The 27,502-nt window shown below is 42.6% G+C and overlaps 1 protein-coding gene across 5 annotated transcripts in view; it reads left to right on the plus strand.

Annotated features, from left to right (window-relative positions):
- LOC112232296 (serine/threonine-protein kinase BRSK2-like) overlaps positions 1–27,502 on the plus strand; it is a 162,681-nt gene that overhangs the window by 114,731 nt on the left and 20,448 nt on the right. For 4 of the 5 annotated variants that reach the window (XM_042330748.1, XM_042330751.1, XM_042330752.1 and 1 more), the window contains exons 4-13: positions 454–594; positions 955–1,071; positions 8,551–8,584; positions 13,118–13,186; positions 14,772–14,918; positions 18,313–18,344; positions 21,810–21,971; positions 22,312–22,409; positions 22,623–22,776; positions 24,048–24,107. In XM_042330748.1, the coding sequence (XP_042186682.1) occupies positions 454–594; positions 955–1,071; positions 8,551–8,584; positions 13,118–13,186; positions 14,772–14,918; positions 18,313–18,344; positions 21,810–21,971; positions 22,312–22,409; positions 22,623–22,776; positions 24,048–24,107 (1,014 nt within the window). The remainder of the gene's footprint in view (positions 1–453; positions 595–954; positions 1,072–8,550; positions 8,585–13,117; positions 13,187–14,771; positions 14,919–18,312; positions 18,345–21,809; positions 21,972–22,311; positions 22,410–22,622; positions 22,777–24,047; positions 24,108–27,502) is intronic. The other variant, XM_042330749.1, reaches the window with a different exon arrangement.

A 27,502-nucleotide genomic window follows, 5' to 3' on the forward strand; every position in this document is an offset into this window, starting at 1 on the left:
GAGGACCCATGCCAAGTCTTTTCAGTCTCCTGAGGGGAAATAGGCTTTGTCGTGCCCTCTTCACAATTGGTGTGTTTGGACCATGATAGTTTGTTGGTGATGTGGACACCAAGCAACTTGAAGCTCTCAACCTGCTCCACTACAGCCCCGTCGATGAGAATGGGGGCATGCTGGGTCCTCCTTTTCCTGTAGTCCACAATCATCTCCTTTGTCTTGCTCACATTGAAGGAGAGGTTGTTATCCTGGCACCACACGGCCAGGTCTCCGACCTCCTCTCTATAGGCTGTCTCATCGTTGTCAGTGATCAGGCCTACTGTTGTTGTTGTGTCGTCGACAAACTTAATGACGGTATTGGAGTCGTGCCTGGACACCTACTATAGAGATATGATGTAATATATATAATATAAAGCTCTAGTCTGTGTATCTAACGTGTGTGGTTCCCTCCCTCCCCAGGTATCTGGTGCTAGAGCACGTGTCAGGCGGAGAGCTGTTTGACTACCTGGTCAAGAAGGGAAGGTTAACGCCCAAGGAGGCCAGGAAGTTCTTCAGACAGATCATCTCAGCTCTGGATTTCTGCCACAGTCACTCCATATGGTGAGTCATCAATCAATCAATCAATCAATCAATCAAAATCAATCAAATGCATAATTTTTACATCAGCAGTTATCACAAAGTGATTTTTACAGTATCCCTGCCTAGACCTGCTCCTGACACTGGACTATTGGAAAGCGGAAACATTAGTGTCTCATCAAAGGAAATTATAGGATAATTTTTATAGAGATTTCCTGGACAACATTCCTGGGAAATGCATAATTCCGGTCCTGTTAGACTGTCAGGTTTTCTTGTTTTCACCTCTGTTTGGTACTTGGGTAAATTATGTTTTTCTCTCTCTTTCCCTCTCCCTCACCCTTTCCTTCTCTCCCTCCTTCCCTCCTTCCCTCCTCCTCTCCACAGTCACAGAGATCTGAAGCCAGAGAACCTGTTGTTAGATGAGAAGAACAACATCAGGATAGCAGACTTTGGCATGGCGTCTCTGCAGGTCGGGGATAGTCTGCTGGAGACCAGCTGCGGGTGAGCCAACTGTGTGTGTGTGTGTGTGTGTGTGTGTGTGTGTGTGTGTGTGTGTGTGTGTGTGTGTGTGTGTGTGTGTGTGTGTGTGTGTGTGTGTGTGTGTGTGTGTGTGTGTGTGTGTGTGTGTGTGTGCGTAATGTATCATTCTTGTGCAATTTATAACTATAGGCTACATTGAGGTTTTTCTTTCATTATTTTAGGCGAAGGAAGGGGGCAAAAAAAGAGAAGGAAGGGCGCAGAAAAGTAATGTTTGGGAAAGATTTGGTGAAATGGTAAAAGAGGATGAGATCAGTTTGTGATGATTGTTAAGACTACACAAATTCGACAGTCACAAAACGGGGACTTCAAATAGGCCTGTGGCAGGTCAAGGGAACTGTAGTCTGCTATTCAGATGAGTTAAATGGAAACTGAAATCTGGACATGACTACAGCTCTTTAACCTCTCACATAGCCTTGATATTAACTCCTGCAGAATTAGGGATTTCTTGCAGTAAAATGATAGGCTGCATCAAATTTAGGCAACATTTTGACTCGTGAACAGGAGTGGAGAAATACTGTACAGTGGTTCTTCCTTTAAAAGTTGCATCATACTGCAGCACACTTTGCGGGCTGCAGAATTCTAGCACCATACCCAAACCGGGCACGTGCGTGAGCAAATTCATTTTGTCCCCCACACCAAACGCGATCACGACACGCAGTTTGAAATATCAAAAGAAACTCTGAACCAATTATATTTATTTGAGGACAGGTCGAAAAGCATTAAACATTTATGGAAATTTAGCTAGCTTGCAGTTGCTAGCTAATTTGTCCTAGTTAACTAGCTTGCTGTTGCTAGCTAATTTGTCCTGGGATATAAACACTGAGTTGTTATTTTATCTGAAATGCACAAGGTCTTCTACTCCGACAATTAATCCACGCATAAAACGGTCAACCGAATAATTTCTAGTTATCTCTCCTACTTCCAGGCTTTTTCTTCTTTGGGTTTTATATAGCAATTGGCATCTAACTTTCATAATAAAAGGTGTTTTACCATGACAGACCGACCGAAGTTCATCTTTCAATCACAAGCGTGGGTATAACCAATGAGCAGATGGCACGTGGGAATCTGCTTCTATAAGCCAATGAGGGGATAAGAGAGGCAGGACTTGCACCGCGTTCAGCATCACAAATAGAACGGACTTCTATTGTAACGCCTGGCAACGCAAATGCTTGTTGGTGCGCGGGAGGAGTGTGGGTGCTATGATTGAATAACATGTACTGTACGTGTACATTTATTTTGCAGTGCTCGTGCACGCTACACGAGCGGTGTGGTCAGCATGTATGGCACGTTATTAAATTGTCAGCCACTGTTGCCATTAATGCTATTTAGTGGTAGTTTGACCACCAGAGGGCATCTTTGAGAAGCATTTGATAGTCTTAAATATTGACTGTACTAGAGAATTTGTAACCTTTTTTGTAAGAACATAGTTTATGAGATTGGTTTTAAGAAATGTAGCTTAACTAATTTGAATAATATTATGGTGGTTCTATTCCAAGAAAAACCCTCAGAAAATATGGCGCTGTTCAACGTGACGGTCGGGAATAGGTTACAGTACTAAGAACATAACATTTCCACACCCTAATTGTAGTCTAACCAATATCTAAATGGAGATTCAGTGAAAATAAAAATCTCATTGATTTATCAAGACCAGCCCCCATGCTTGTCTCAGAGCAGTGTGAAACGGTGCTGAAATAGTTGACCATACGCGGGCTATTGCTTCAAATCCTATTGCTTAATTACATTTAGAGGATTGGAGGATTATAAATGAATATTTAAGGGACATTCGTTAGGGCATTTCGTTAGGGCAAATCTGATCTGTGAGAATATCTAAAGAGGCTTTTATATAATACCAAATTAATTAATAATGATAACAATAATCGCTTTGTTTAAAAAAAAAATGATATATTGGAGATTATTTTGTTTTCAAATAACCTAAAGTGAGCGAGAAAAAGGCCATTCTTGAACAGGGGGTGAGAGATACTAATTTGTAAATAAAGACAGTTTTATTTATTTCTGTTTGTAGAGAATCCGCTGCCTCATTGGTCCTCGGTCGCGGCCGGCACGGGTATCAAAACAGCATCTGTAGCAACGCAGTTTTATTTTCTGCATCTTGGGAGGATGTCAATGCACAGTTAGATAGCACCTCTATAGACAATAGGCTGTCTTTATCAGCATTCTAAAAGCTGATAGTATTTCAACCACATAAAATATGCATCCATGCAGAACTCAAATTTGATCGGAAACATGTTGGGTCATTTTCACAACTATCTATTTTACAACTGGTCCAACTGATGTCAGTCATTTGGACATTTTGCATAGAAAATCATTCCTTAAAAAAAATGGTATTGCATTGTCTCCTCGGTCCCTAAATGTCTTTGCTCTGCGAAAAAAGCAGAGATAACAGAGAACATTACCGATGTCAACTAGATTGAAGCATTCATTCATTCTATCGACTTATGACTTTATTCTGGTGAGCAAGGGTTTCTTTTAGGGCAACATATAATGGCAGAAGGGAAGCTGCATGTATACAATTATAGACGAGTTGACTAACAAATAGCCTACCAAAATGTCAGAAACATATCTAAATCAGGCAAAAGAAATCCTGCACCCCCATGTCAAAAAAATAATTGTGTTGTTTCTGACTGTAGCCTACAACTTGACCCTCGCACCACTAGTGTTTGCGTGCGTGTCCAATCCCTAGATAGTCCTAAAGCCATGTGTGTGTATAACAGCATCGTTGTGTTTGTTTGCACCTGCGTATGTGTGTCCGTGTGTGTGTGTCCGTGTGTGTGTGTGTGTGTGTGTGTGCATGGTCAGTAAGATTTTCAGCCCAGATAACCAGGACCAGTATAGCCTACCCTGCATCTTTACAGATTAGCCAATGTAGCAATGCTAAATCACTGTCCATCATCATCTGGAAGACTGACAGTGTGGCCCAGCACAATGTGACAGAGGAGATAAGAGCAGGAAATTGGCATTACAGGCTAACATGCTAACCCAGGTGAACTCTGCCGAGGGCTTAGCTTTTTGTCAACATTTCATACGCACAAACACAACTAGGCCATGACTCAACACAAATAAACAGCCAAAAAACAATTTAAAAAAAACATGTCTGCTTTGTTTTCTCAGGCAAAGTCGTGCATCTGACAAGCACGTTGGACACTGTGTGACTTTGTGTTCCAAGGTGTCCTTTTAAAGACACTGAATTCAGGCGATGGCCATGTCACGTCTCTGACCTTAAGGCCCAATTTGTGGTTGTATAATTTCTTGTGCCCTGTTGTCACAGTGACTCATGCATGTTTTTTTTGTAGGGTCACATGGGTCCAAATGCAAGGGTAGTTGCAAGGGTTGGAACTTTACTCTCAAATCACTGCACATACACAGGTAACTGCCAAAATACAGGAAACGCCAAAAGTATTGTCTTAATGGGGCGTTGGGCCACCACCAGCCAGAACTTCAATGCACCTTGGTATAGATGCTACAAGTGTCTAGGAACTCTATTGGAGGGATGCGACACCATTCTTCCACGAGAAATTCCATAATTTCATATTTTGTAGATGGTGGTGGAAAATGCTGTCTCAGGCGCTGCTCCAGAATCTCCAATAAGCGTTCAATTGGAATGAGATCTGGTGACTAATACAGCATATGGTTTACATTGTTTTCATGCTCATCTACTCGTGCCCTACTTTTACTAAAGCACCTGCTTTCAATAGACAGATGGCGCAGTGGTCTAAGCAGAGAGCTCCTGCTCCATAGGCCATGGGTTCAATCTCAGCTCCTAGCATTCTTTTGTGGGTAGCAGGTAGCCCAACGGTTGGAGTGTTGGGCCATTAACCGAAATGTTGCTAGTTCGATTCCCGGGTGGACACATCGACAGTCTGCCGATGTGCCCTTGAGCAAGGCACGTAGCCTTATTAAAAATCAGACCCTAGGCAACACAGTGACTAGGGTCTGGTTTCAATCATGGACTCTTTTGGCATACAGGAACTATATCACTGCCATATGCCACTACTCTATCTGCTTCAGTTCCTCTATGTCAAAATAGTCCATCATTGAAACCAGACCCTAGTCACTGTGTTGCCTAGTGTTGGGTCTTCAAGACCACCATCTGAGGGTGTCTCAGGGGGAGTTGGGATATGCAAAAAAAACAAAATTTCTAATTAACACTTGTGCATGTGTAAGATAGGACAAATATAAGTACCCACCAAATTATTATTAATTATTTATTATATACTTTGTATCCCTCATTTTCTCAAGTGTTTCCATTGTTTTGGCAGTTACCGGTACAGTTTATAATTAGCTGAATATAGAAATAACGATTGCATACCCTAAAAGGTGGCATGATGACAATGGAAACATCTAAACTTTTATCCTTGCTTCATAGACGTATAATATCACTCTCACAGAGTGATAGATCCTTCTCTCCTTTGCCCTCAGACCAACGTTCATAAACATATTATGAAATATTATCTTTATCAGATAAAATGACTGTATTTTACATGGACAAATTGAGGAATCCTTCATTTAACGTACCTAATGTAAAAAACATTGAGCATTAAATATCGTTTAGAGACAACTAAGGACAAGTTGCTCTAAACAATGTGTTAAAAAAAGTGTTGGTTTATAATTATTTGTGGGTTTGTGTGCTCTGACAGTGCTCTGTTTGACTAGGGCAAATTGACTGGTTTTGCATATATTACCATAATTCAATTTGACTGGCAATCAGGAAGCTCGTGTTTACAGTATGTACATGTGTGTGTGTCTCCTTGCGTGTGTGTTGCGTTGAGGAGAAGGCAGACACACGGAAACACTCTTGTCAGTGTGTCGAAGTAACTGTGTCTTTATTTAATGAATAACACAGTAAACAGAACACAAACGGACCAGATACTTAATACACACACTGCTTGCACGTGTAATAGAAATGCAGGAGTATGTAATGTTAGATGGTAAGATTGATGAGAGGAAGGGAAGGACAAGGAGGGAGTGTACATCCAATGTTAAACACACAGCCATGTGTTGATACTGTAACAATCACACCGCTGTCGTACCTCTTCTAAAGGATCCTTTTATGAATGATCTTCCTACTAACTAGGAATGCAAAACGCAAATATACAGTAAAGTATGTTCAAATCACAGGGTATGTTCAAAACACAGTTATTTAAGTCGCATGACAATTACATTATGACAAGGTGCATAGGTCCTGCATAGAATTCAGTACACTCAGTAGTGTCGGTTCATCTTTTACACAATGTATGCTCAGCACAGCGTGTACACATAATCAAAGCACAAGACAGTGGCTGAGATGCATTTGGGCAGTCCAAAATTCTATTTAGTTCTGTAGCTGACTAAACAATGAACTTATCTGAACTTATCATAGTGCATTTGTATTTGTATTTATTAGGTCAGCAGCATTCTTCATGGAGTCCAAACACATTAAGTCACTTACATTACACATAAAACAAAAGACATCATATAACATTATTACACCACTACATATCTTCAATAGAACATGTATAATACCACCATACAACAATAATACAATGTACATGTGTGTAGAGTGCGTGTGTCTGTACCTGTGTGTGTATGTCTCTTCACAGTCCCCACTGTTCCATAAAATGTTTTTTTTATCTGGTTAAGTGTGTGCTTCTGCTAATAGAGCTGATTCAATAGGTGGTACAGTTGAAGTCGGAAGTTTACATACACCTTAGACAAATGCATTTAAACTCAGTTTTTCACAATTCCTGATATTTATTTAAACCTAGTAAAAATTCCCTGCCTTAGGTCAGTTAGGATCACCACTTTCTCTTAAGAATGTGAAATGTCAGAAAAATAGTAGAGAGAATGATTTATTTCAGCTTTTATTTCTTTCATCGCATTCCCAGTGGGTCAGACGTTTACATACACTCAATTTGTATTTGGTAGCATTGCCTTTAAATTGTTTAACTTGGGTCAATCATTTCGGGTTGCCTTCCACAAGCTTCCCACAATATGTTGGGTGAATTTTGGCCCATTCCTCCTGTCAGAGCTGGTGTTACTGAGTCAGGTTTGTAGGCCTCCTTGCACACGCTTTTTCAGTTCTGCCCACACATTTTCTATGGGATTGAGGTCAGGGCTTTGTGATGGCCACTCCAATACATTGACTTTGTTGTCCTTAAGCTATTTTGCCACAACTTTGGATGTATGCTTGGGGTCATTGTCCATTTGGAAGACCCATTTGCGACCAAGCTTTAACCACATAATTTTCCTTCCTCATGACGTCATGTATTTTGTAAAGTGCACCAGTCCCTCCTGCAGCAAGCACCCCCACAACATGATGCTGCCACCCCCGTGCTTCACGGTTGGGATGGTGTTCTTCGGCTTGCAAGCTTCCCTTTTTTTCCTCCAAACATAACGATGGTCATTATGGCCAAACAGTTTTATTTTTGTTTCATCAGACCAGAGGACATTTTTCCAAAAAGTGCGATCTTTGTATCCATGTGCAGTTGCAAACCATCGTCTTGCTTCTTTATGGTGGTTTTGGAGCAGTGGCTTCTTCCTTGCAGAGCGGCCTTTCAGGCTATTTCGATATAGGACTCGTTTTACTGTGGATATAGATATCTTTGTATCTATTTCCTCCAGCATCTTCACAAGGTCCTTTGCTGTTGTTCTGGGATTGATTTGCACTTTTTGCACCAATGTACATTCATTTCTAGGAGACTACGCGTCTCCATCCTGAGCGTTATGACAGCTGTGTGGTCCCATGGTGTTTAAGCTTGTGTACTATTGTTTGTACAGATGAACGTGGTACCTTCAGGAGTTTGGAAATTGCTCCCAAGGATGAACTTGACTTGTGGAGGTGTACCATGTTTTTCTGAGGTCTTGGCTGATTTCTTTTGATTTTCCCATGTTGTCAAGCAAAGAGGCACTGAGTTTGAAGGTAGGCCTTGAAATACATCCACAGGTACACCTCCAATTGACTCAAATGATGTCAATTAGCCTATCAGAAGCTTCTAAAGCCACGACATAATTTTCTGGAATTTTCCAAGCTGTTTAAAACCACAGTCAACTTGGTGTATGTAAACTTCTGATTTACTGGAATTGTGATAAAGTGAATTATAAGTGAAATAATCTGTCTGTAAATCTGTCTGTAAACAATTGTTGGAATAGTTACTTGTGTCATGCACAAAGTAGATGTCCTAACTGACTTTCCAAAGTCATAGTTTGTTAACAAGAAATTTGTGGAGTGGTTGAAAAACAAGTTTTAATGACTCCAACCTAAGTGTATGTATATTCCTTCCACCTATTTGGGACATTTGCAGCAGAGTATGCATTCGTGACTTCATGCAATGTGTGTGCACATGTTCTGGTAACTGTGTTTTATTGGATGTGTGTTTGTGTATATAAAACACAGTGTGTGTGCATTGCCTTGTGTAAAGCTGTTGTGCGTATCTCTCTTGACAGATCTCCTCACTATGCCTGCCCAGAGGTCATAAGGGTAAGTGCACTCGCTCACCACCTCTCTCTCTCTCTCTCTCTCTCACTCTCTATTTCTCGGTGCTGTATTTCTCTCTTTTCTCTCTCTTTTCTCTCTCTTTTCTCTCTCTCCCTCCCATAATGGCATCGCAGAACGAGCCCCTTTAGCCCCTCTAACCATTCACTTTATAATGCTCTACTCTCAGCTCTGTATACAATGAACTGTCTCTCAGCCCTTCGCCCCTCGGGCTGTGGCAATGCCACACAGCCACGTGTTGTGTCATCACAAGTCGTCTGATATAAGCAGTGCAGCTGTGAATCAGGTTTATGCCGTGTGGATGTGTGCATGCATTGTCAAGAAGGATCCTGCAAGTAAGGGTTTTGTTGGACGCTTGGGACGATGTCAAATTATTTGTCACATGCGCGGGAATACAACAGTTGTGGTAGACCTTAAAGTGAAATGCTTACTTTCAAGCCCTTAACCAACAATGCAGTTTTAAGAAAAATACATGTTAAGTGAAAAATAGATAAGTAAAAAATTACAAATAAAAGTAACAAATAATTCAAGAACAGCTGTAAAATAACAATAGTGAGGCTACATACAGGGGGTACCGGTACAGAGTCAATGCGTGGGGGCAAAGGTTAGTAGAGGTAATTGAGATAGTCACTTTAACTCTACATACTGTAGACAATGGAAATAGTCTGGGTCGCCATTCGATTAGCTGTTCAGCAGTCTTATGGCTCGGTGCTCCGGTACCACTTGCCATGCAATAGCAGAGAGGACAGTCTATGACTAGGATGTCTTGAGTCTTTGACAATTTCTAGGGCCTTCCTCTGACACCGCCTGGTATAGAGGTCCTGGATGTCAGGATTGGCCCCAGGGATGTTCTGGGCTGTAAGCACTACCCTCTGTAGTGCCTTGCGGTCGGAGGCAGAGCAGTTGTAATACAAGGCAGTGATGCAACCGGTCAGGATGCTCTCGATGGTGCAGCTGTATAACTTTTTGAGGATTTGGCGACCCATGCCAAATCTTTTCAGTCTCCTGAGGAGGAATAGGCTGTGTCGTGCCCTCTTCACGACTGTCTTGGTGTGTTTGGACCATGATAGTTTGTTGCTGATGTGGACACCAAGGAAATTGAAGCTCTCAACCTGCTCCACTACAGCCCATCGATGAGAATGGAGGCGTGCTCGGTCCTCCTTTTCCTGTAGCCCACAATCATCTTCTTTGTCTTGATCACATTGAGGGAGAGGTTGTTGTCCTGGCACCACATGGCCAGGTCTCTGACCTCATCGTCTCATCGTTGTCGGTGATCAGGCCTACCACTGTTGTGTCATCAGCAAACTTGATGATGGTGTTGGAGTCGTGCCTGTCCGTGCAGTCATGAGTGAACAGGGAGTACAGGACGAGACTGAGCATGCACCCCTGAGGGGCCCCCGTGTTGTGGATCAGCGTGGTGGATGTGTTGTTACCTACCCTTACCACCTGGGGACAGCCCTTCAGGAAGTTCAGGATCCAGTTGCAGAGGGAGATTTTTAGTCCCAGGGTCCTTAGCTTAGTGATGAGCTTCGTGGGCACTATTGTGTTGAACGCTGAGCTGTAGTCAATGAATAGCATTCTCACATACGTGTTCCTTTTGTCCAGGTGGGAAAGGGCAGTGTGGAGTGCAATAGAGATTGCATTTTCTGTGGATCTGTTGGGGCGATACGCAAATTGGAGTGGGTCTACGGTTTCTGGGATAATGGTGTTGATAATAATAAACCAGACTTTCAATGCACTTCATGGCTACAGATGTGAGTGCTACGGGTAGTTATTTAGGCAGTTTACCTTAGCGTCCTTGGGTACAAGGGACTCTGCTGGTCTGCCTGAAACATGTTGGTATTACAGTCAGGGAGAGGTTGAAAATGGCAGTGAAGACACTTGCCAGTTGGTCAGCATATGCTCAGAGTACACGTCCTGGTAATCCGTCTGGCCCTGTGGCCTTGTGAATGTTTACCTGTTTAAAGGTTTCACCCACATCTGCTGCGGAGAGCGGGATCACACAGTCTTCCAGAACAGCTGAAGATCTCAACCATGTTTCAGTGTTACTTGCCTCAAAGCGAGCATAGAAGTAATTTAGCTTGTCTGGTAGGCTCGTATCACTGGGCAGCTCGCGGCTGTACTTCCCTTTGTAGTCTGTAATAGTTTGCAAGCCCTGCCACATCCGACGAGCGTTGGAGCCGGTGTAGTACAATTCAATCTTAGTCCTGTATTGACGCTTTGCCTGTTTGTCGGAGGGCATAGCGAGATTTCTTATAAGCTTCCGAGTTAGAGTCCCACTCCTTGAAAGCGGCAGCTCTAGCCTTTAGTTCAGTGGCAGATGTTGTCTGTAATCCATGGCTTCTGGTTGGGGTATGTACGTACGGTCACTGTGGGGACGACGTCATCGATGCACTTATTGATGAAGCCAGTGACTGATGTGGTGTACACCTCAATGCCATCGGAAGAATCCCAGAACATATTCCAGTCTGTACTAGCAAAACAGTCCTGTAGCTTAGCATCTGCTTCATCTGACCACTTTTTTATTGACCGTGTCACTGGTCCTTCCTGCTTTAGTTTTTGCTTGAAAGCAGGAATCAGGAGGATAGAATTATGGTCAGATTTGCCAAATAGAGGGCGAGGGAGAGTTTTGTATGTGTCTCTGTGTGTGGAGTAAAGGTGGTCTAGAGTTTTTTTCCCTCTGGTTGCACATTTAACATGCTGGTAGAAATTAGGTATAACTGATTTAAGTTTCCCTGCATTAAAGTCCCCGGCCACAAGGAGCGCCGCCTCTGGATGAGCATTTTCCTGTTTGCTTATGGCAGTATACAGCTCATTGAGTGTGGTCTTAGTGCCAGCATCGGTGTGTGGTGGTAAATAGACAGCTATGAAGAATATAGAAGAAAACTCTCTTGGTAAACAGTGGTCTACAGCTTATCATGAGACACTCTACCTCAGGTGAGCAACACCTTGAGACTTTCTTAGATTTCATGCACCAGCTGTTGTTTACAGATATACATAGACCGCACCACTTGTCTTACCCATACATACAACTAATAAAACTAGAAACTTGAAACAAAAACTGTGCTGTGTGCCACCTGTCATGTAGTTGGTTACTTACAGTGCATTCAGAAAGTATTCACACCCCTTGACTTTTTCCACATTTATCTGTAAGGTCCCTCAGTTGAGCAGGGAATTTCTAACACAGATTCAACCACAAAGACCAGGGAGGTTTTCCAATGCCTCACAAAGAAGGGCACCTATTGAAGAAAAAAAGAAGCTGACATTGAATATCCCTTTGAGCATGGTGAAGTTATTAATTACGCTTCGGATGGTGTATCAATACACCCAGTCACTTCAAAGATACAGGCGTCCTTCCTAACTCATTTGCCGGAGTGGAAGGAAACCGCTCGGGGATTTCACCATGCCAATGGTGACTTTAAAGTAGTTAGAGTTTAATGGCTGTGATAGGAGAAAACTAAGGATGAATCAACTACATTGTAGTTACTCCACAATACTGACCTAATTGACAGAGTGAAAAGATGGACGTTTGTATAGAATACAAATATTCCAAAACATTCATCCTATTTACAATAAGGCACTAAAGTAAAACAGCCAAACATTATTAAAAAAACAACAACTGTATGTCCTTAATACAAAGCATTATGTTTGGGGCAAATCCAACACATCACTGAGTACCACTCTTCATATTTTCAAGCATGGTGGTGGCTGCATCATGTTATGGGTATGCTTGTCATCGGCAAGGACAAGGGAGTTTTTTTAGGATACAAAGAAGCAGAATCCTAGAGTATTTTGTTTCAGTCTGCTTTTCAACAGACAATGGGACACAATAACCTTAAACATAAGCCCAAATCTACACTGGAGTTGCTTACCAAGATGACATTGAATGTTCCTGAGTGGCCCAGCTGCAATTTTGACTTAAATCAGCTTGACAGTCTTTGAAAAGACTTGAAAATGGCTGTCTAGCAATGACCAACAAATAACTTGACAGAGCTTGAATAATTTCTTTAAGAATGATGTGCAACTATTGTACAATCCAGCTGTGCAAAGCTCTTAGAGACTTACCCAGAAAGACTCACAGCTGAAATCGCTAACAAGGGTGCTTCTACAAAGTATTGACTCAGGGTTGTGATATATTTTTGTATTTAATTTTCAATACATTTGTAAAAAGTTGTTGTCAGTTTGTCTTTATGGGTTATTACATGTAGATGTGTGAGATTTTTTTAAATATTTAATACAATTTGATCAAGGCTGTAACAAAATGTGGAATATGTCAAGGGTTATTAATACTTTCTGAAGGCACTGTAAGCACTAACTCACCCAAGTGAGTGATTTAAAGGTTAATCTGAGGTTTTCAGTTCATAAAAATCATGTGGAATGGAATCTGTATCTCACCTCCATAACAAAATGCATTATTGATTACTCTCTATTTTTGTCTATCGTTATCTCTCTGTCTCACTCTCCCTCACCCTTCCTCACCCCCCTCCCTCTCTCTCTCTCTGTTTCTCTCTTTCTCAGGGGGAGAAGTACGACGGGAGGAAAGCAGACGTGTGGAGCTGTGGGGTCATCCTCTTTGCACTTTTAGTGGTGAGTGATTGACAGCTGCCCTGACCATGACCTTGACACATGCCGGCATCCTGCAATGGACCTTAACGCTCATCTTCCTTCTCTCCTTCTGACCCGCAGCAATAAACAAACAACAACAAAAATGACAAATACATGCTAGCAAGTTGTTACATTTTTGTGGGCTTACGTAGCTTTTAAAGCGGAATGAGAATAGAGAGAATACATAGGAAGAAGTGTGATAAGTTCATCTGTGAGTCCCTCAGGCATATGTTGAGTTATTGTTGTGGTTTGATGTGAGGTAAAGTCACAGTGGACATATTTGCCTGTGACACAATAAGACTTCATGGGAAGCTGCACCTCAGTGACTCACTGGCTTTGGTCTATAGTGACTTTTAAATTCCCTGAGAAGGAATTCGAGGTAAGGGACATGACAAGGTTTGGAGACATAACCTAATAAATGTGGTAAAACAAACTTCTTGCCAATGGCCTGTGATTCCAGTTCTTGTCTGTATAGAATGTAAGTGTAAGATTACATTAGATTATTGGATCAGGACTGAAAATTAAATCAGCACCCTTTCATCCCCATATGATTGGTTGATTCATCATGTTTCTGATTGGAGCAGGGGTTTCCTGGGCTGGCTTGACTGTCAGCTTTGTACTGACACACATATGCTCATTAATCAGAGTCTGTGTCAACAGCATTCACACACCACTCTGATTAGAGAGTGACAAAGTGGGGAGCTGAGAACAAAGGAAATGATAGGCTGTGTGTGTGTTTCTCAATGTTGTGTCAATGTGGACATCTATTCTATCTCCCCGATGAAGGCATGTTGAGATGGGAAGAGACCCTATCAGTAATGCTATCATAAACGACACCTTCCATCCGTAGAAGTATGAATGCTCTGCCTGTTTCAAATGTCAGATAGACCTTCACTGATTGTCATGAGTAATGCTCATGTATTGCTTTGGCTAGTGTCTCTTGAAACCCATTCATAGTAGAGATTTTGAAGAAGGCTGGCTAGATTAGGGCTATGCTTTGGCTAACATCAAAAAACAAGAATTGTGACTTTTTCAGATAGACCTACATTGACTGCCATGAGTAGAGTTATTCACTCTAGTCCCTTGGCTAACAACAATAATCTTGTTGTTGTCACGTGTGCTCCCTCTCCGGCCTCTAGGTCACCAGGCTGCTTGTTATGGCGTACACCTATCACCATCGTTACGCGCGTCAGTGCAAAATGACACTCACCTGGACTCCATATCCTCCTTGATTTACCTGCCCTTGGCAAAAAAAGAAACGTCATCTCACTGTCAGCTGCGTTTATTTTCAGCAAACTTCACGTGTAAATATTTGTATGAACATAACAAGATTCAACAACTGAGACATAAACTGAACAAGTTCCACAGACATGTCACTAACAGAAATGGAATAATGTGTCCCTGAACAAAAGGAGGGGGTCAAAATCAAAAGTAACAGTCAGTATCTGGTGTGGCCACCAGCTGCATTAAGTACTGCAGTGAATTCTTTTTGTGTTATCCATGATGATTTGAATGCAGTGTATCCATTTGGCTGGCTGGATTTATGAATATAATCTTATCATTCCAGGGTGCCCTGCCATTTGACGATGACAACCTGAGAAACCTGCTGGAGAAGGTGAAGTTGGGTGTCTTCCACATGCCCCACTTCATCCCCCCAGACTGTCAGAACCTTCTTCGGGGCATGATCGAGGTGGATGCCGCTAAGAGACTCACGGTACATTCCTCTAAGATCAGCTCTAGGATCAGATGTATGTTCATAACCCCCTTATTCCAGGTAGACAATTCCCTTAGTATCTGATCAGTTTACACCCATAAGAGATGGGTATGTCCCATCAAATCTACCACTAAGATCAGGCCTAGGATCAGGTGTATGTTCACAACATCCTTGTTTCAGCTTAAAGATGCACTTAATACTACATTTGTTCACTTTCAGGTGAAATGTAAATTGGTTCTGAATCAATACAAGGGGAAACTTCAAAAGGGACTAGCAGATATGTAACAAACAATTCCATCTCACTTTATTACCACAAAATATTGACTACCACAGTGTAAAGCTCTCACTCACAGTACTAGTAAAGCAGAAAACACTTATCACTGCAGAGAAAGGGAGCCATCTTCCCCTGATTTTGACTAAAGACACTCTGGGGCAGTTTCTCATGCTCAGATTAAGACTATTCCTTGACTGAACATCACTTTTAATGGTGTTTCTACAGTGAGCATTTTCTTTTGTTCAGGAGTAGACTTAATCAGATCCGGGAAACCTCCACTCTGGTTCTAGACTAAGGGGCAGGCAAAGTACGGCCCGTGGCCTGGATATATATAAAAAAAAAATATATATATATATATATATATATATATATATATTACACTTTTTTTCTTCCCAATTTCGCGCAATCCTATTGGTAGTTATAGTTTTGTCCCGTCGCTGCAACTCCCGTACGGACTCAGGAGAGGCGAAGGTCGAGAGCACGACCCAGCCAAGCCGCACTGCTTCTTGGCACAATGCCCGCTTAACCCGGAAGGCTGGGTTAGAGGAAACACTGTACACCTGGCATCCGTGTCAGCATGCATGCACGCGGCACACCACAGGAGTTGCTAGAGCGCGATGCGACAAGGACATTTCGGCCTGCCAAACCCTCTCCTAACCCAGACGACGCTGGGCCAATTGTGCGCCGCCTCATGGGTCTCCCAGTCACGGCCAGCTGTGAAACAGCCTGGGATCAAACCCCAGTCTGTAGTGACGCCTCAAGCACTGCGATACAATGCCTTAGACCACGGCCCCACTCGGAAGTCCCCTGCAAGTAGTTTTGAACAAGCAATTGGTCCCCCCAAAAAATGCGTCCCTCCGGCGAATTTCAAAATCCCGATGTGGCCCTCGAGCCAAGAAGTTTGCCCACCTCTGCTCTAGACAGCAATCCCATTGGCTGTTTGGTTCAGCCATCAGAGACACAGACAGTCAGCACTTCAAACCCTCCCACAGCTACAGCGTGACTTCCTGCTGTAACGTCTGCTTCCAGCTCACACTTTCAAACACGTAGATCCCCTGAACGCAGCTCACTCTCCAGATCCCAATCACCTGAATTCTGATCACCTGTTCACACACCTGTATGTCATTATCACACACTATATGGTTCAGTTCTTTGCACCCCATCATTGTGAGGTGTTGTTTGTTTTGTGACACATGTCTATTCGGAGCGTTGGGTTTCCTGTAATGTCATCCTCCCGTGTATGATAGTTTTGGCCTGCCTCACTAACGACGCCATTTGCCTATTCCCTGCCTGTACTTTAGCCTATCGGAATTCCTGTTATCAACCTATTGCCTGATCTCCCGGATGACGATACTAGCCTTTTCCCTGCCTGTACTGTTGCCTTTTTGGACAACCCGTGTATCACCTTCTGCCTGCCCCTGGATCTGCCTCCTCCTGTGGTCCTTTTTTTTTTAAACACCTGCTGCGCCCTGCGCTTGAAACCAGCTCTCCGTCTCCCATCGTGTTCATTACACCTCCAACAGTTAACTAGATTACTCTCACTCACGTTGGAGTTTTCTGTCAAGGAGATGGTTATTTCCCAGTTGCCCAATGTTTTAAGTGTTCCTCACTAAGCTGGTTTTCTATCTGCTTAATCTACTCAAAAATTATATTAATATGAATGCTATAATAATGTTTTTTTTTATGTATTGAAGTGGAAGCCCCATAGAAATAGAAATTAATATACACTACATGACCAGAAGTACGTGGACCCCTTGCATGTCGAACATCTCATTCCAAAATCATGGGCATTAATATGGAGTTGGTCCCTCCTTTTCTGCCACAGCAGCCTCCACTCTTCTTGGAAGGCTTTCCACTAGATGTTGCAACATTGCTGCGGGGACTTGCTTCCATTCGGCGACAAGAGTATTAGTGAGGTTGGGCACTGATGTCGAGCGATTAGGCCTGGCACGCTGTCGGCGTTCCAATTCCCCACAGAGGTGTTCGATGGGGTTGAGGTTAGGGCTCTGTGCAGGCCAGTCAAGTTCTTCCACACCAATCTCGACAAACCATTTCTGTATGGACCTCGCTTTGTGCACAGGGGCATTGTCATGCTGAAACAGGAAAGGGCCTTCCCCAAACTGTTGACACAAAGTTGGAAGCACAGAATCATCTAGAATATAATTGTATGCTGTAGCGTTAAGATTTTCCTTCACTGGAACTAAGGGGCCTAGCCCCAGACCATTATTCCTCATCCACCAAACTTTACAGTTGGCACATTTGGGCAGGTAACCTTCCCCTGGCATCCCCCAAACCCAGATTTGTTTGTCGGACTGCCAGATGGTGAAGCGTGATTCATCACTCCAGAGAAAGCATTTCCACTTCTCCAGAGTCCAGTATGAGCTGTATACCACCCCAACCAACGCTTGGCATTGTTCATGGGGATCTTAGGCTTGTGTGCGGCTGCTCGGCCATGGAAACCCATTTCATGAAGCTCCAGATGAACAGTTCTTATGCTGATGTTGCTTCCAGAGGCAGTTTGGAACTTGGTAATAAGTGTTGCAATCGAGGACAGAAGATTTTTACGCGCTATGCGCTTCAGCACTCGGCTGTCCCGTTCTGTGAGCTTGTGTGGCCTATCACCTTGCGGATGAGCTGTTGTTGCTCCTAGACATTTCCACTTTACAATAACAGCACTTATAGTTGACCGGGGCAGCTCTTGCAGGGCATCATTTTGACAAACTGACTTGGAAAGGTGGCCTCCATTGACGGTGCCATGTTGAAAGTCACTGAGCTCTTCAGTAAGGTCATTCTACTGCCAATGTTTGTCTATGGCGATTGCATGGCAGTGTGCTCTATTTTATACACCTGTCAGCAATGGGTTTGGCTGAAATAGTGTCCAGATACTTTTGTACGTATAGTGTTTTATATTTTTTTGTCACTACAGTAGATAAAGACGGGGTTGTTACTAGAAGCCTTAAGTGTGTCATAATGCATACAGTAAGAACGGATAAGGCATGTTTCTGTGTTCACTTTGTCTGTCTGTCTGTCTGTCTGTCTGTCTGTCTGTCTTTCGCAGCACCTGTTCCACATGCTGTGTCATTAACACAATGTTTTTCCTCTTCCTGTGTTTCTCTGCAGTTAGAGCAGATCCAGAAGCACAACTGGTACATGTGAGTAGAGCTCCCTATGTGGGTGTGTGTGTGTTTGTGTGTGTGTGTGTGTGTGTGTACATGTTGGCTGTTTTGTGCATATAATAGATATATGCACTTTTACCTGTAAAATTAAATTAAATTGAGAAAATGTAGCAAATATTCAAACGAAGGGTCAGTAGATAAAAGTATTGCACTTACATAGGCTAAATTAGTGAATGGGAATTAATGGAATCTGAAGTAAAACATTTCACAGCCTTTATAGTAAGAGAAGGTAGGTCCATTAGGACAGGTGTGAGAGGTTCTAGTAGTTGCCCTACACACCACCTGAACATAAAATAGCATCATGTTCTTAGTTTTAATGGAACTCTCTTCTCCTCCTAAATGGCTTGGCCTTAACAATGCAGGCTTAAGGATCTGCCCCTTTTTTTCAATTTTCGCCAAAAATGACATACCCAAATCTAACTGCCTGTAGCTCAGGACCTGAAGCAAGGATATGCATATTCTTGATACCATTTGAAAGGAAACACATTGAAGTTTGTGGAAATGTTGAATTAATGTAGGCTAATATAACACATTAGATCTGGTAAAAGATAATACAAATACAAAGATAATACAAAAATAATACCATCATCTTGGTACAATGCAAGAGAAAGGCTATAATGTATTATTCCAGCCCAGGCACAATTTAGATTTTGGCCACTAGATGTCAGCAGTGTATGTGCAATGGTTTAGACTGATTCAAAATGTTGTATCAAGACTGACCAAATGTGCCTAGTTGGTTTACGAATACATTTTCAACTTCATAATTGTGTAAAACAATAGCATTGTATTATTTCACTGTGATAGCTACTGTAAATTGTACAGTGCAGTTAGATTAACAAGAATTTAAGCTTTCTGCCAATATCAGATATGACTATGTTCTGGGAAATGTTCTTGTAACTTACAACCTCATGCTAATCACATTAGCCTATGTTCGCTCAACCGTCCCGCGGGGGACACACCGATCCGTTCTACTGTTCAGCAATGTAATAATGTGTTTTGCTCATTGCTACATCATGTCAGTTCATCATTGCTACTGCTTACAGAAAAAGGCACTGTCTGTTTCTGTAGAAAAAGACAACTTTAAATTGTAGTTTCTTAACCAGCTCATCTAGATAGGCAATACAGTGGAGTAGAACTAACAACGGGAGATTTTCAATTTTACAATGTTAGCAATGACAAAAACACACTACAAAGCTATCAGAATTGTGAAACTATTTTACCCGTTAAGAAAGTTAATCCACCAAACATGACGAACATACATTAAACAAAAATATAAATGCATCATGCAACAATTTCAAAGATTTACAGCTCATATAAAGGAAATCAGAAAATAAAATAAAAAATCATTAGGCCATAACCTATGGATTTCCCATGACTGGGAATACAGATATGTTGGTCACAGATACCTTAAAAAACGATATGGGTGTAGATCAGAAAACCAGTCAGTATCTGGTGTGACCACTATTTGCCTTATGCGGCGCAATCATCTTGGAGTGGATCAGGATATTGATTGTGGCCTGTGGAATGTTGTCCCACTCCTCTTCAATGGCTCTGCGAAGTTACTGGATATTGGTGGGAACTGGTCCATGCTGTCGTACACGTCGATTCAGAGCATCCCAAACATAATCAATGAGTGACATGTCTGGTGAGTGGGCCTCATTGCTCCTCAGGAGCTCATCACAATATCTCTGTGCATTAAAATTGCCATCGATAAAATGCAATTGCGTTCATTGTCCGTAGCTTATGCCTGGCCATACCAGAAATTCTGCAGTTGTGCAAATCCACAATTTTATCAGCTGTCCGGGTAGCTGGTCTCAGATGATCCCGCAGGTGAAGAAGCCAGATGTGGGGGTCCTGGGTTGGCATGGTTACACATGGTCGGTGGTTGTGAGGACGGTTGGACGTACTGCCAAATTCTCTAAAACGATGTTGGAGATATGTTATGGTAGAGATATGAACATTCAATTTTCTGGCAAGAGCTCTGGTGGACAGTCCTGCAGTCAGCATGCCAATTGCACACTCCCTCAAGACTTGAGACATCTGTGGCATTGTGTTGTGTGACAAAACTGCACATTTTAGAGTGGCCTTTTATCTTCCCCGGCAAAAAGTGGATCTCTGGAATGATCATGCTGTTTAATCAGCTTCTTGATAGGCCACACCTGTAAGGTGGATGAATTTTCTTGACAAAGGAGAAATGATAACTAATAGTGATGTAAGCAAATTTGCTCATAAGATTTGAGAGAAATAAGATTTTCTTGTGTATGAAAAATGTCTGGGATCTTTTATTTCAGTTCTTGAAACATGAGACCAACACTTTACTTGTTGCGTGTAGATTTTTGTTAGTCAACCTTTTTATCTGTTCTTGATTATGGTGATGTTATTTATCAAAGTGCAGCTGCTACTACTCACCCTCTAGTGACTCCCCATCCCGCATATGGGAGCGTAATCATCGACTGACACTAATTAGAATAACGCAATGGACATAAATATTCCTAGAAAATATTCCTATTCATGAAAATCACAAATGAAATATATTGAGACACAGCTTAGCCTTATGTTAATCAGCCTAAATCGTTTACCTTTGATGAGCTTCGGATGTTTTCACTCACGAGACTCCCAGTTACATAGCAAATGTTCCTTTTTTCCAAAAATATTATTTTTGTAGGTGAAATAGCTCCGTTTGTTCTTCACGTTTGGCTGAGAAATCGCCCGGAAATTGCAGTCATGAAAACGGCTAAAAATATTCCAAATTAGCTCTATAATATCGACAGAAACATGGCAAACGATGTTTATAATGAATCCTCAAGGTGTTTTTCAAATATCTATTTGATAATATATCCATCGGGACAATTAGTTTTTCAGTAGGACCGATTGGAGTAATGGCTACCTCTGTATTTTACGTGAGAGTCACTCTGGGAGCCATCAGATGACCACTTGCGCAATGTAGCCGCCTACGGGTATTCTTCAACATAAATGCGTAAAACTACGTCACAATGCTGTGGACAGCTTCGGGAATACAGAGAAAGAGTAATCTGGTTGATAGCCCATTCACTGCTCAATAGGGACACATTGGAACGCAGCGCTTTCAAAACTTGAGGCACTTCCAGATTGGATTTTTCTCAGGCTTTCGCCTGCAACATCAGTTCTGTTATACTCACAGACAATATTTTTACAGTTTTGGAAACTTTAGAGTGTTTTCTATCCTAAACTGTCAATTATATGCATATTCTAGCATCTTGTCCTGACAAAATATCCCGTTTACTATGGGAACGTTTTTTTTCCAAAAATGAAATTATGCCCCCTAGTCACAAAAGGTTATTAAACCTTTGGATGCCATTGTAAAATACCTAGGTCTCAATATGTCTTCCCTGGTGAAAAAAATATTTATATATAAAAAAAGAACATCTGTCAGTCATTCCTGTCATTCTTCCTATCTGTCAGAGCTGGGAAGAACGAGCCTGAGCCGGAGCAGCCTGTCCCTAGGAAGGTGGCCATCAGAACCCTGAGCACTGAAGAGATAGACCCGGACGTCCTGGAGAGCATGCACTCTCTGGGTTGCTTCAGAGACAAGGGCAAACTCACCAAAGACCTGCTCTCTGACGAGTGAGTAATAGAGGGATGGGAGGGAGGGAAAGGGTAAAGAGGGCGAAGGAGGGAGGACTGTAAGGATGGAAGGGTTAAAGAAGTGCACTCTGTGCTGCTTCAGGGACAAAAACAAACGCACCAAAGACTTGCTCTCTGTGGAGGGAGGGAGGGAGATAATGCACTCACTAGGCTGTGTCTGAGATGAGAGCAAACTGATGAAAGACCTGCTCTCTGAAAAGAGGGAAGGAGAAAGGGATGGAGAGATATGGAGGGAGAAATGGAAGTGTCAGCAAAGTCATCCACTCTGAGGTGCTTCAAGGACATCTGACAGGATGACTTTACTGTCTTGTCTCTCCAGTGATAACCAGGAGAAGATGATCTACTTCCTGCTGCTGGACCGGAAGGAGAGGTACCCCAGTCAGGAGGACCAGAACCTCCCTCCGCGCAGTGAGATAGGTAGGCTTGTCCAAATCATCCCTACACAATAGGAGAAGTAGACTAGTCCAAACCTTCTATGCCTTGTTTGAATAAAAATCTGCAGTAGCTACACCATAACTCAGATAAGATGTTCTGTCACACGTGTAGTTGGTTTGTTGCTAACTAGTTCTCTTTCTTGCTTCACTTGCTTCTCCCCTGACCCCTAACATTTGACCCCTGACCCCTGTTCAGCTGACCCGCCCAGGAAGCGTGTGGACTCCCCCATGTTGAACCGCCATGGGAAGAGGAGGCCGGAGAGGAAGTCTATGGAGGTGCTCAGTGTCACAGAGGGGGGCTCTCCTGTACCCGTACGACGAGCCATCGACATGGCCACACATGGACAGAGGTATGGTGTGATGTACACACACATACAGTACATGGACTCACTCACACATATCATATTGACACACATACGCACATGCACAAGTACTTGCAACACATATCAGTGTAAGCACACCCACACATAAACACACATACCCACTAATGCTCACACAAACACACACACACACCCTGGGCAGTCTCAGATTTTTTTTTTACCTCCCGCTTTGGGCTGGATGTGTCAATGTGTAGTTCATACATGCATAAGCTATGAGTAGAATTACCGTCTTACCTCAATTGGCCATGAAATCCCGAGTTTGAAAGTGACTGTTTATCTTGAAGCTGTGCCGTGCCATTCTCCCTACATTGAGCTTTAGCCTCTCACATTTGAGTGGCAGCTAGCAAGAGGCCTGCCCAGCGTTATCTAATGAGGCAGGCCCAACGGCTCAGTGGACACAGCAGAGAGGGAGAGAGCAATTACGTGGTGCACACATCGGCACATATGTGACGTAGTATGCCATTTTGAGGGCCACTTCTAGCTTGTGAGTGCCAATCTCAGAACTACTGGCTAAAAAGTATACAAAATGACCGGGGAATCTCTTTAACAAACAGACACGTGCATGCATGGACAACACACACACACACACCACAAACACACACATACACACCATACAAACACGTACACAAACACGCACGCCGGATTGACCCACGTAGCAGTCGGGTGCCTACATATTATGGATTCCACTGTTGGATATCTCATGAGTTCAATCTGCTGTGTGTGTACTTCCAGTTGAATCCCTCTCCTCACTCACTGAATTATTTAAGCTGCTTGGCGTGTTATGACAGCCTGACACTGACAGAAAAGTTTACAACTTTCTGCGCGGGAGAGTCTTCCAACGAGGACAGAGGCTTTAAGGCTTCAACTCTTTTTTTTAAAAATGAGAATACCCCCATATTATCATGACCGTTCAAAGTGTCTTAGCCCTTTGTTTCACCTCTTTTTACTTGCTGATTAATATATTCATGTCACGTGTGAATCTTTTCTCATGTTTTCATTGTCATGTCGTGATCAATAATTGTTCTTCCTCTGTGAATCTTTTCCTTTCAAGACTAATATTACTTCCTGTGCATTGGTCATTGTGAGCAATAGCCAGCTCTGTATTGCATACACAACTAACGTGAGGTTGCCAACTCGTGACCTATACAATAATCTGTACTTTTTAGGGAATGTTTCGAATCAGTCCCTTTATGTGACTGTCTTTCTGTCTGTCTCTTTACTTTCTTTCTGTCTGTCTGTAGTAAGTCTGTTTTCAGTAAAAGCTTGGATATCACAAACGCTAACTTCACCAAAGAAGAAAGGTATTTGTCACTTTTGTCTGTCTCTCTTTGCCACAGTTGAGTTTCAGAGGGGTTTTCCCATTCACATTCTCACCATGTTTAAGTCTATAAGCCTTTGAGAGGGTAGTCTAGTAAACTTCAATAAAAACTAAGCTCCCTTCTTGTCTGCATAAAATTCATTCCCAAAGAATAGAACCTCCTGCCGTTAGAATTCTTCGGGAAACTTTTACCAGAAGTTCACTTGACTGCCTGGCTATCTGATAATGAATTCACACAATAAAGCCCTTATTTTCATACTGTGGTAAACTAGGCCAATGTGATCAGGCCCAGACTGAACTGAAGGAGAGAGGAGATAGAGAAGAGATGGAGGGAGGGAGTCTTCTCTACACCCTCGGCTGCTTCCATGCACATCAAAAGCATCTTATCCTCCTCCTCCTTCTTTTGGCCCCTCTCTTCCCTTTGATGCTGTAGTGTCGGCGTCCCAGGGCAAATCCCAATTTTAGGTCAACTTCCTTGTTTCCTTGTTTTGCCTCCTTCCCCATTGTGTGTGTGTGTGTGTGTGTGTGTGTGTGCCTGAACGCATGTGTGTGTACCTGTGTTCGCTCCCATGCATGTGTGAATTTGTTTGTCTTCTGCCTGTCTATTTGTGAGGTTACCACATCATGGTGAGTCAGGTCCAATCTTCCTTTCAAAGCCTATTCACAGATGACCTTGTGTCCAGGAACACAGTTTAGAGACGCTTCCCCGATCCCCCCCCCCATCCCACCGCACCGTACAGAGAGCGATTAGCATAAATTAATTGGTGGAAATGCAGATGGGGCGTTTTGCTGGAGCGAAGAAGAGAAGAACAAATAGGGATGGAAATAAGGCAGTCACATCCCTCTGAATAGTCTTTTATCTCCATTATCTAATTAGAGCGATACAGTGGTAAACACACACACATACACACCAATGCACACGTACACACAAACACGCATTGGATTTCATCGGCATCGAACAACAGATTTCTTTCAATTATGTGGTTGAAAGACTACCTGGTTTTGGCAAGGTGTGTGTGATCGCACACACAAGTACAATAATGTGTTGTAATTAAAAAGCGCCTCACCTTGCCCGCCATCAACATACAGCAGAATAAGGAATGAACAGCCATTACATTTCCAAAGTTTACACACGCAAAATAGGATTGACTGAAAGCATTATGACTATATGTATATGCAGGGGCGCAACTTTAGAAGTGGGGAGGACATAATTATTATTATTATTATTATTTTTTTAAATCCAGTCGGATAAACACTCCAATCAGCCTACCTGACAGCTCGGAAGCATCCGCATGGTCCTAAAGTACACCGTTGCCTCGTTTTGTATCACATTTCAATGATAAAACCATTTGCAATTTGACTCATATGTACTCAGTTATCAATATTTACTACATGTCCAAATACAGTATGGCAAGCTCATAGAGAGACCTCTGAGGGAAACTCCCCTGCATCTTAACTCTGTGGCTTGTAGTACGTCTCCCTTCATAAATCTTCTTCCGTTCTCCATTGTTACAGTTTCATGTAGTTTGTGGTGCAGTAACTTTACTTCATCTCCTGTGTCCCTACTGTGACATCGATGTCTGTCTGTGTAGAACCCTGTCTGGGGAATTCCATTGCGGTTCGGTGAAAGGCAACTCAGCTCTTAGGTTCTTGTTCGCTCGCCTTACGTTTTGTATTACTGTCGCCACTTTGTAATCCAGATGGATGAAATCCTTCCCTGAGGTTGAAGCTTTGTGTGTGTGTGTGTGTGTGTGTGTGTGTGTGTGTGTGTGTGTGTGTGTGTGTGTGTGTGTGTGTGTGTGCGCGCGTGCATGCGAGTGTGCATGCGCGCACACAGCAGCATATTTAACCGTGATTTACTGTTTCAATGTTACATTCCAACAAAATAGCCAAATCGTCTATGGCAAATGAAATCCCCAAACCTTCGCTTGGCATCAGTGGCCCTATGTGATGTGAGGGAGGGAGGGGTTGACAACAGAGGATGGACAAGAGAAGGGGAATAAATAAAAGGAAAACATGAATGAAAAGTGAGTTAATTGTAAATGAAGAATGAAAAGGCTCTTCTGGAGCTCTTCTCGAGTAGAATAGAGACACAACACTGATTTATTTTGAGGTGTGTGTGTGTGTGTGTAATCACTGCATAGCTGACATGTTTGAAGTATTTATCGATGACGACTTTAGACCCTGATGCTTTGCATGTCTTGTTGTCATGTCGACAGACACGGTTGGCCATTACACCCAATCTAGTATTTAAAAGCCAACACACACCAAACCTTTCAACGGTCTGCCGTTTTAGTCGACAGCCACTGTGTGTCTGTGTTAGTCATATTGTACACACGAGCCATTTGAAGCTATGCACAAGGACAGCTCTGATGCCTCATCAAAGATAAAAGGCGAGGTAGAGGAAGAGGGAGGCAGAGATTGACAGACAGAGAGAGAGAGAGAGAGAGAGAGAGAGAGAAAAAAGAAAGATGGAGAGCGTGATGAGCCAGGAAGAGAGTGAATAGGAGTGAGAGAGAGCGTGACCACTGCGACTGATATGAAACTGAGGAAAACAGACCATGTGGTGAGCATAACCTTGCTATTAAGAGGCCGCCATAGGCAGACCTGGCTCTCAAGAGAAGACAGGCTATGTGCCCACTCCCAACAAAATGAGGTGGGAACTGATCTGCACATCCTAACCTCCTGCCAAATGTGCGACGATATAAGAGAGGCTTATTTCCCTCACATTACATGGACCCCAAAAATAGTGTGAAATACCAGCAGTGTGCGCTCATCGCAGCAAAAATCTGTGACCTGTTGCTGCGATAAGAAAAGGGCAACCAGAGGAAAACAGACACCAGAGTAAATGAAAGCTATATTTATCTGTTTATTTATTTTCCCTTGGCATTTGTACTTCTTCTATGTGCACATTCTAACAACAGTACACATAATTAATAATATAACATTTCAAACTTTTGTGTGTCTAATGTTAATTGTTAATAATCTGTGATTGTTTATTGTACATGCTTTCGGCAATATATACATTGCTTCTCATGCCAATAAAGCCCCTTTGAATTGAATTGAAATGAGAGAGTGTGGGAGAGAGAGAGAGAGAGAGAGAGAGAGAGAGAGAGAGAGAGAGAGAGAGGGGGAGAGATTGAAAGACAGAGAGAAATGTGTTTAATAAAACACCTCAGAAATCCCGACCTGAACAGACTCCCTCCCCAGGGGTGAAATAACCCCGGCTACATCCACAGTTATCCATCCTTGTTTGAGTCAATCTCCTCTACTTACCCTGTATGATTCAATCTCTGCCAACCTTTATAGCTCAGGGCAAAGTTTTCAAAAAGTACAGATAAGCGGCATACAGTACAAAGTGCTTACAGCCAACCTACA

The sequence above is a fragment of the Oncorhynchus tshawytscha genome, linkage group LG12 (genome assembly GCF_018296145.1).
Source record: "Oncorhynchus tshawytscha isolate Ot180627B linkage group LG12, Otsh_v2.0, whole genome shotgun sequence".
Lineage (NCBI taxonomy): Eukaryota > Metazoa > Chordata > Actinopteri > Salmoniformes > Salmonidae > Oncorhynchus > Oncorhynchus tshawytscha.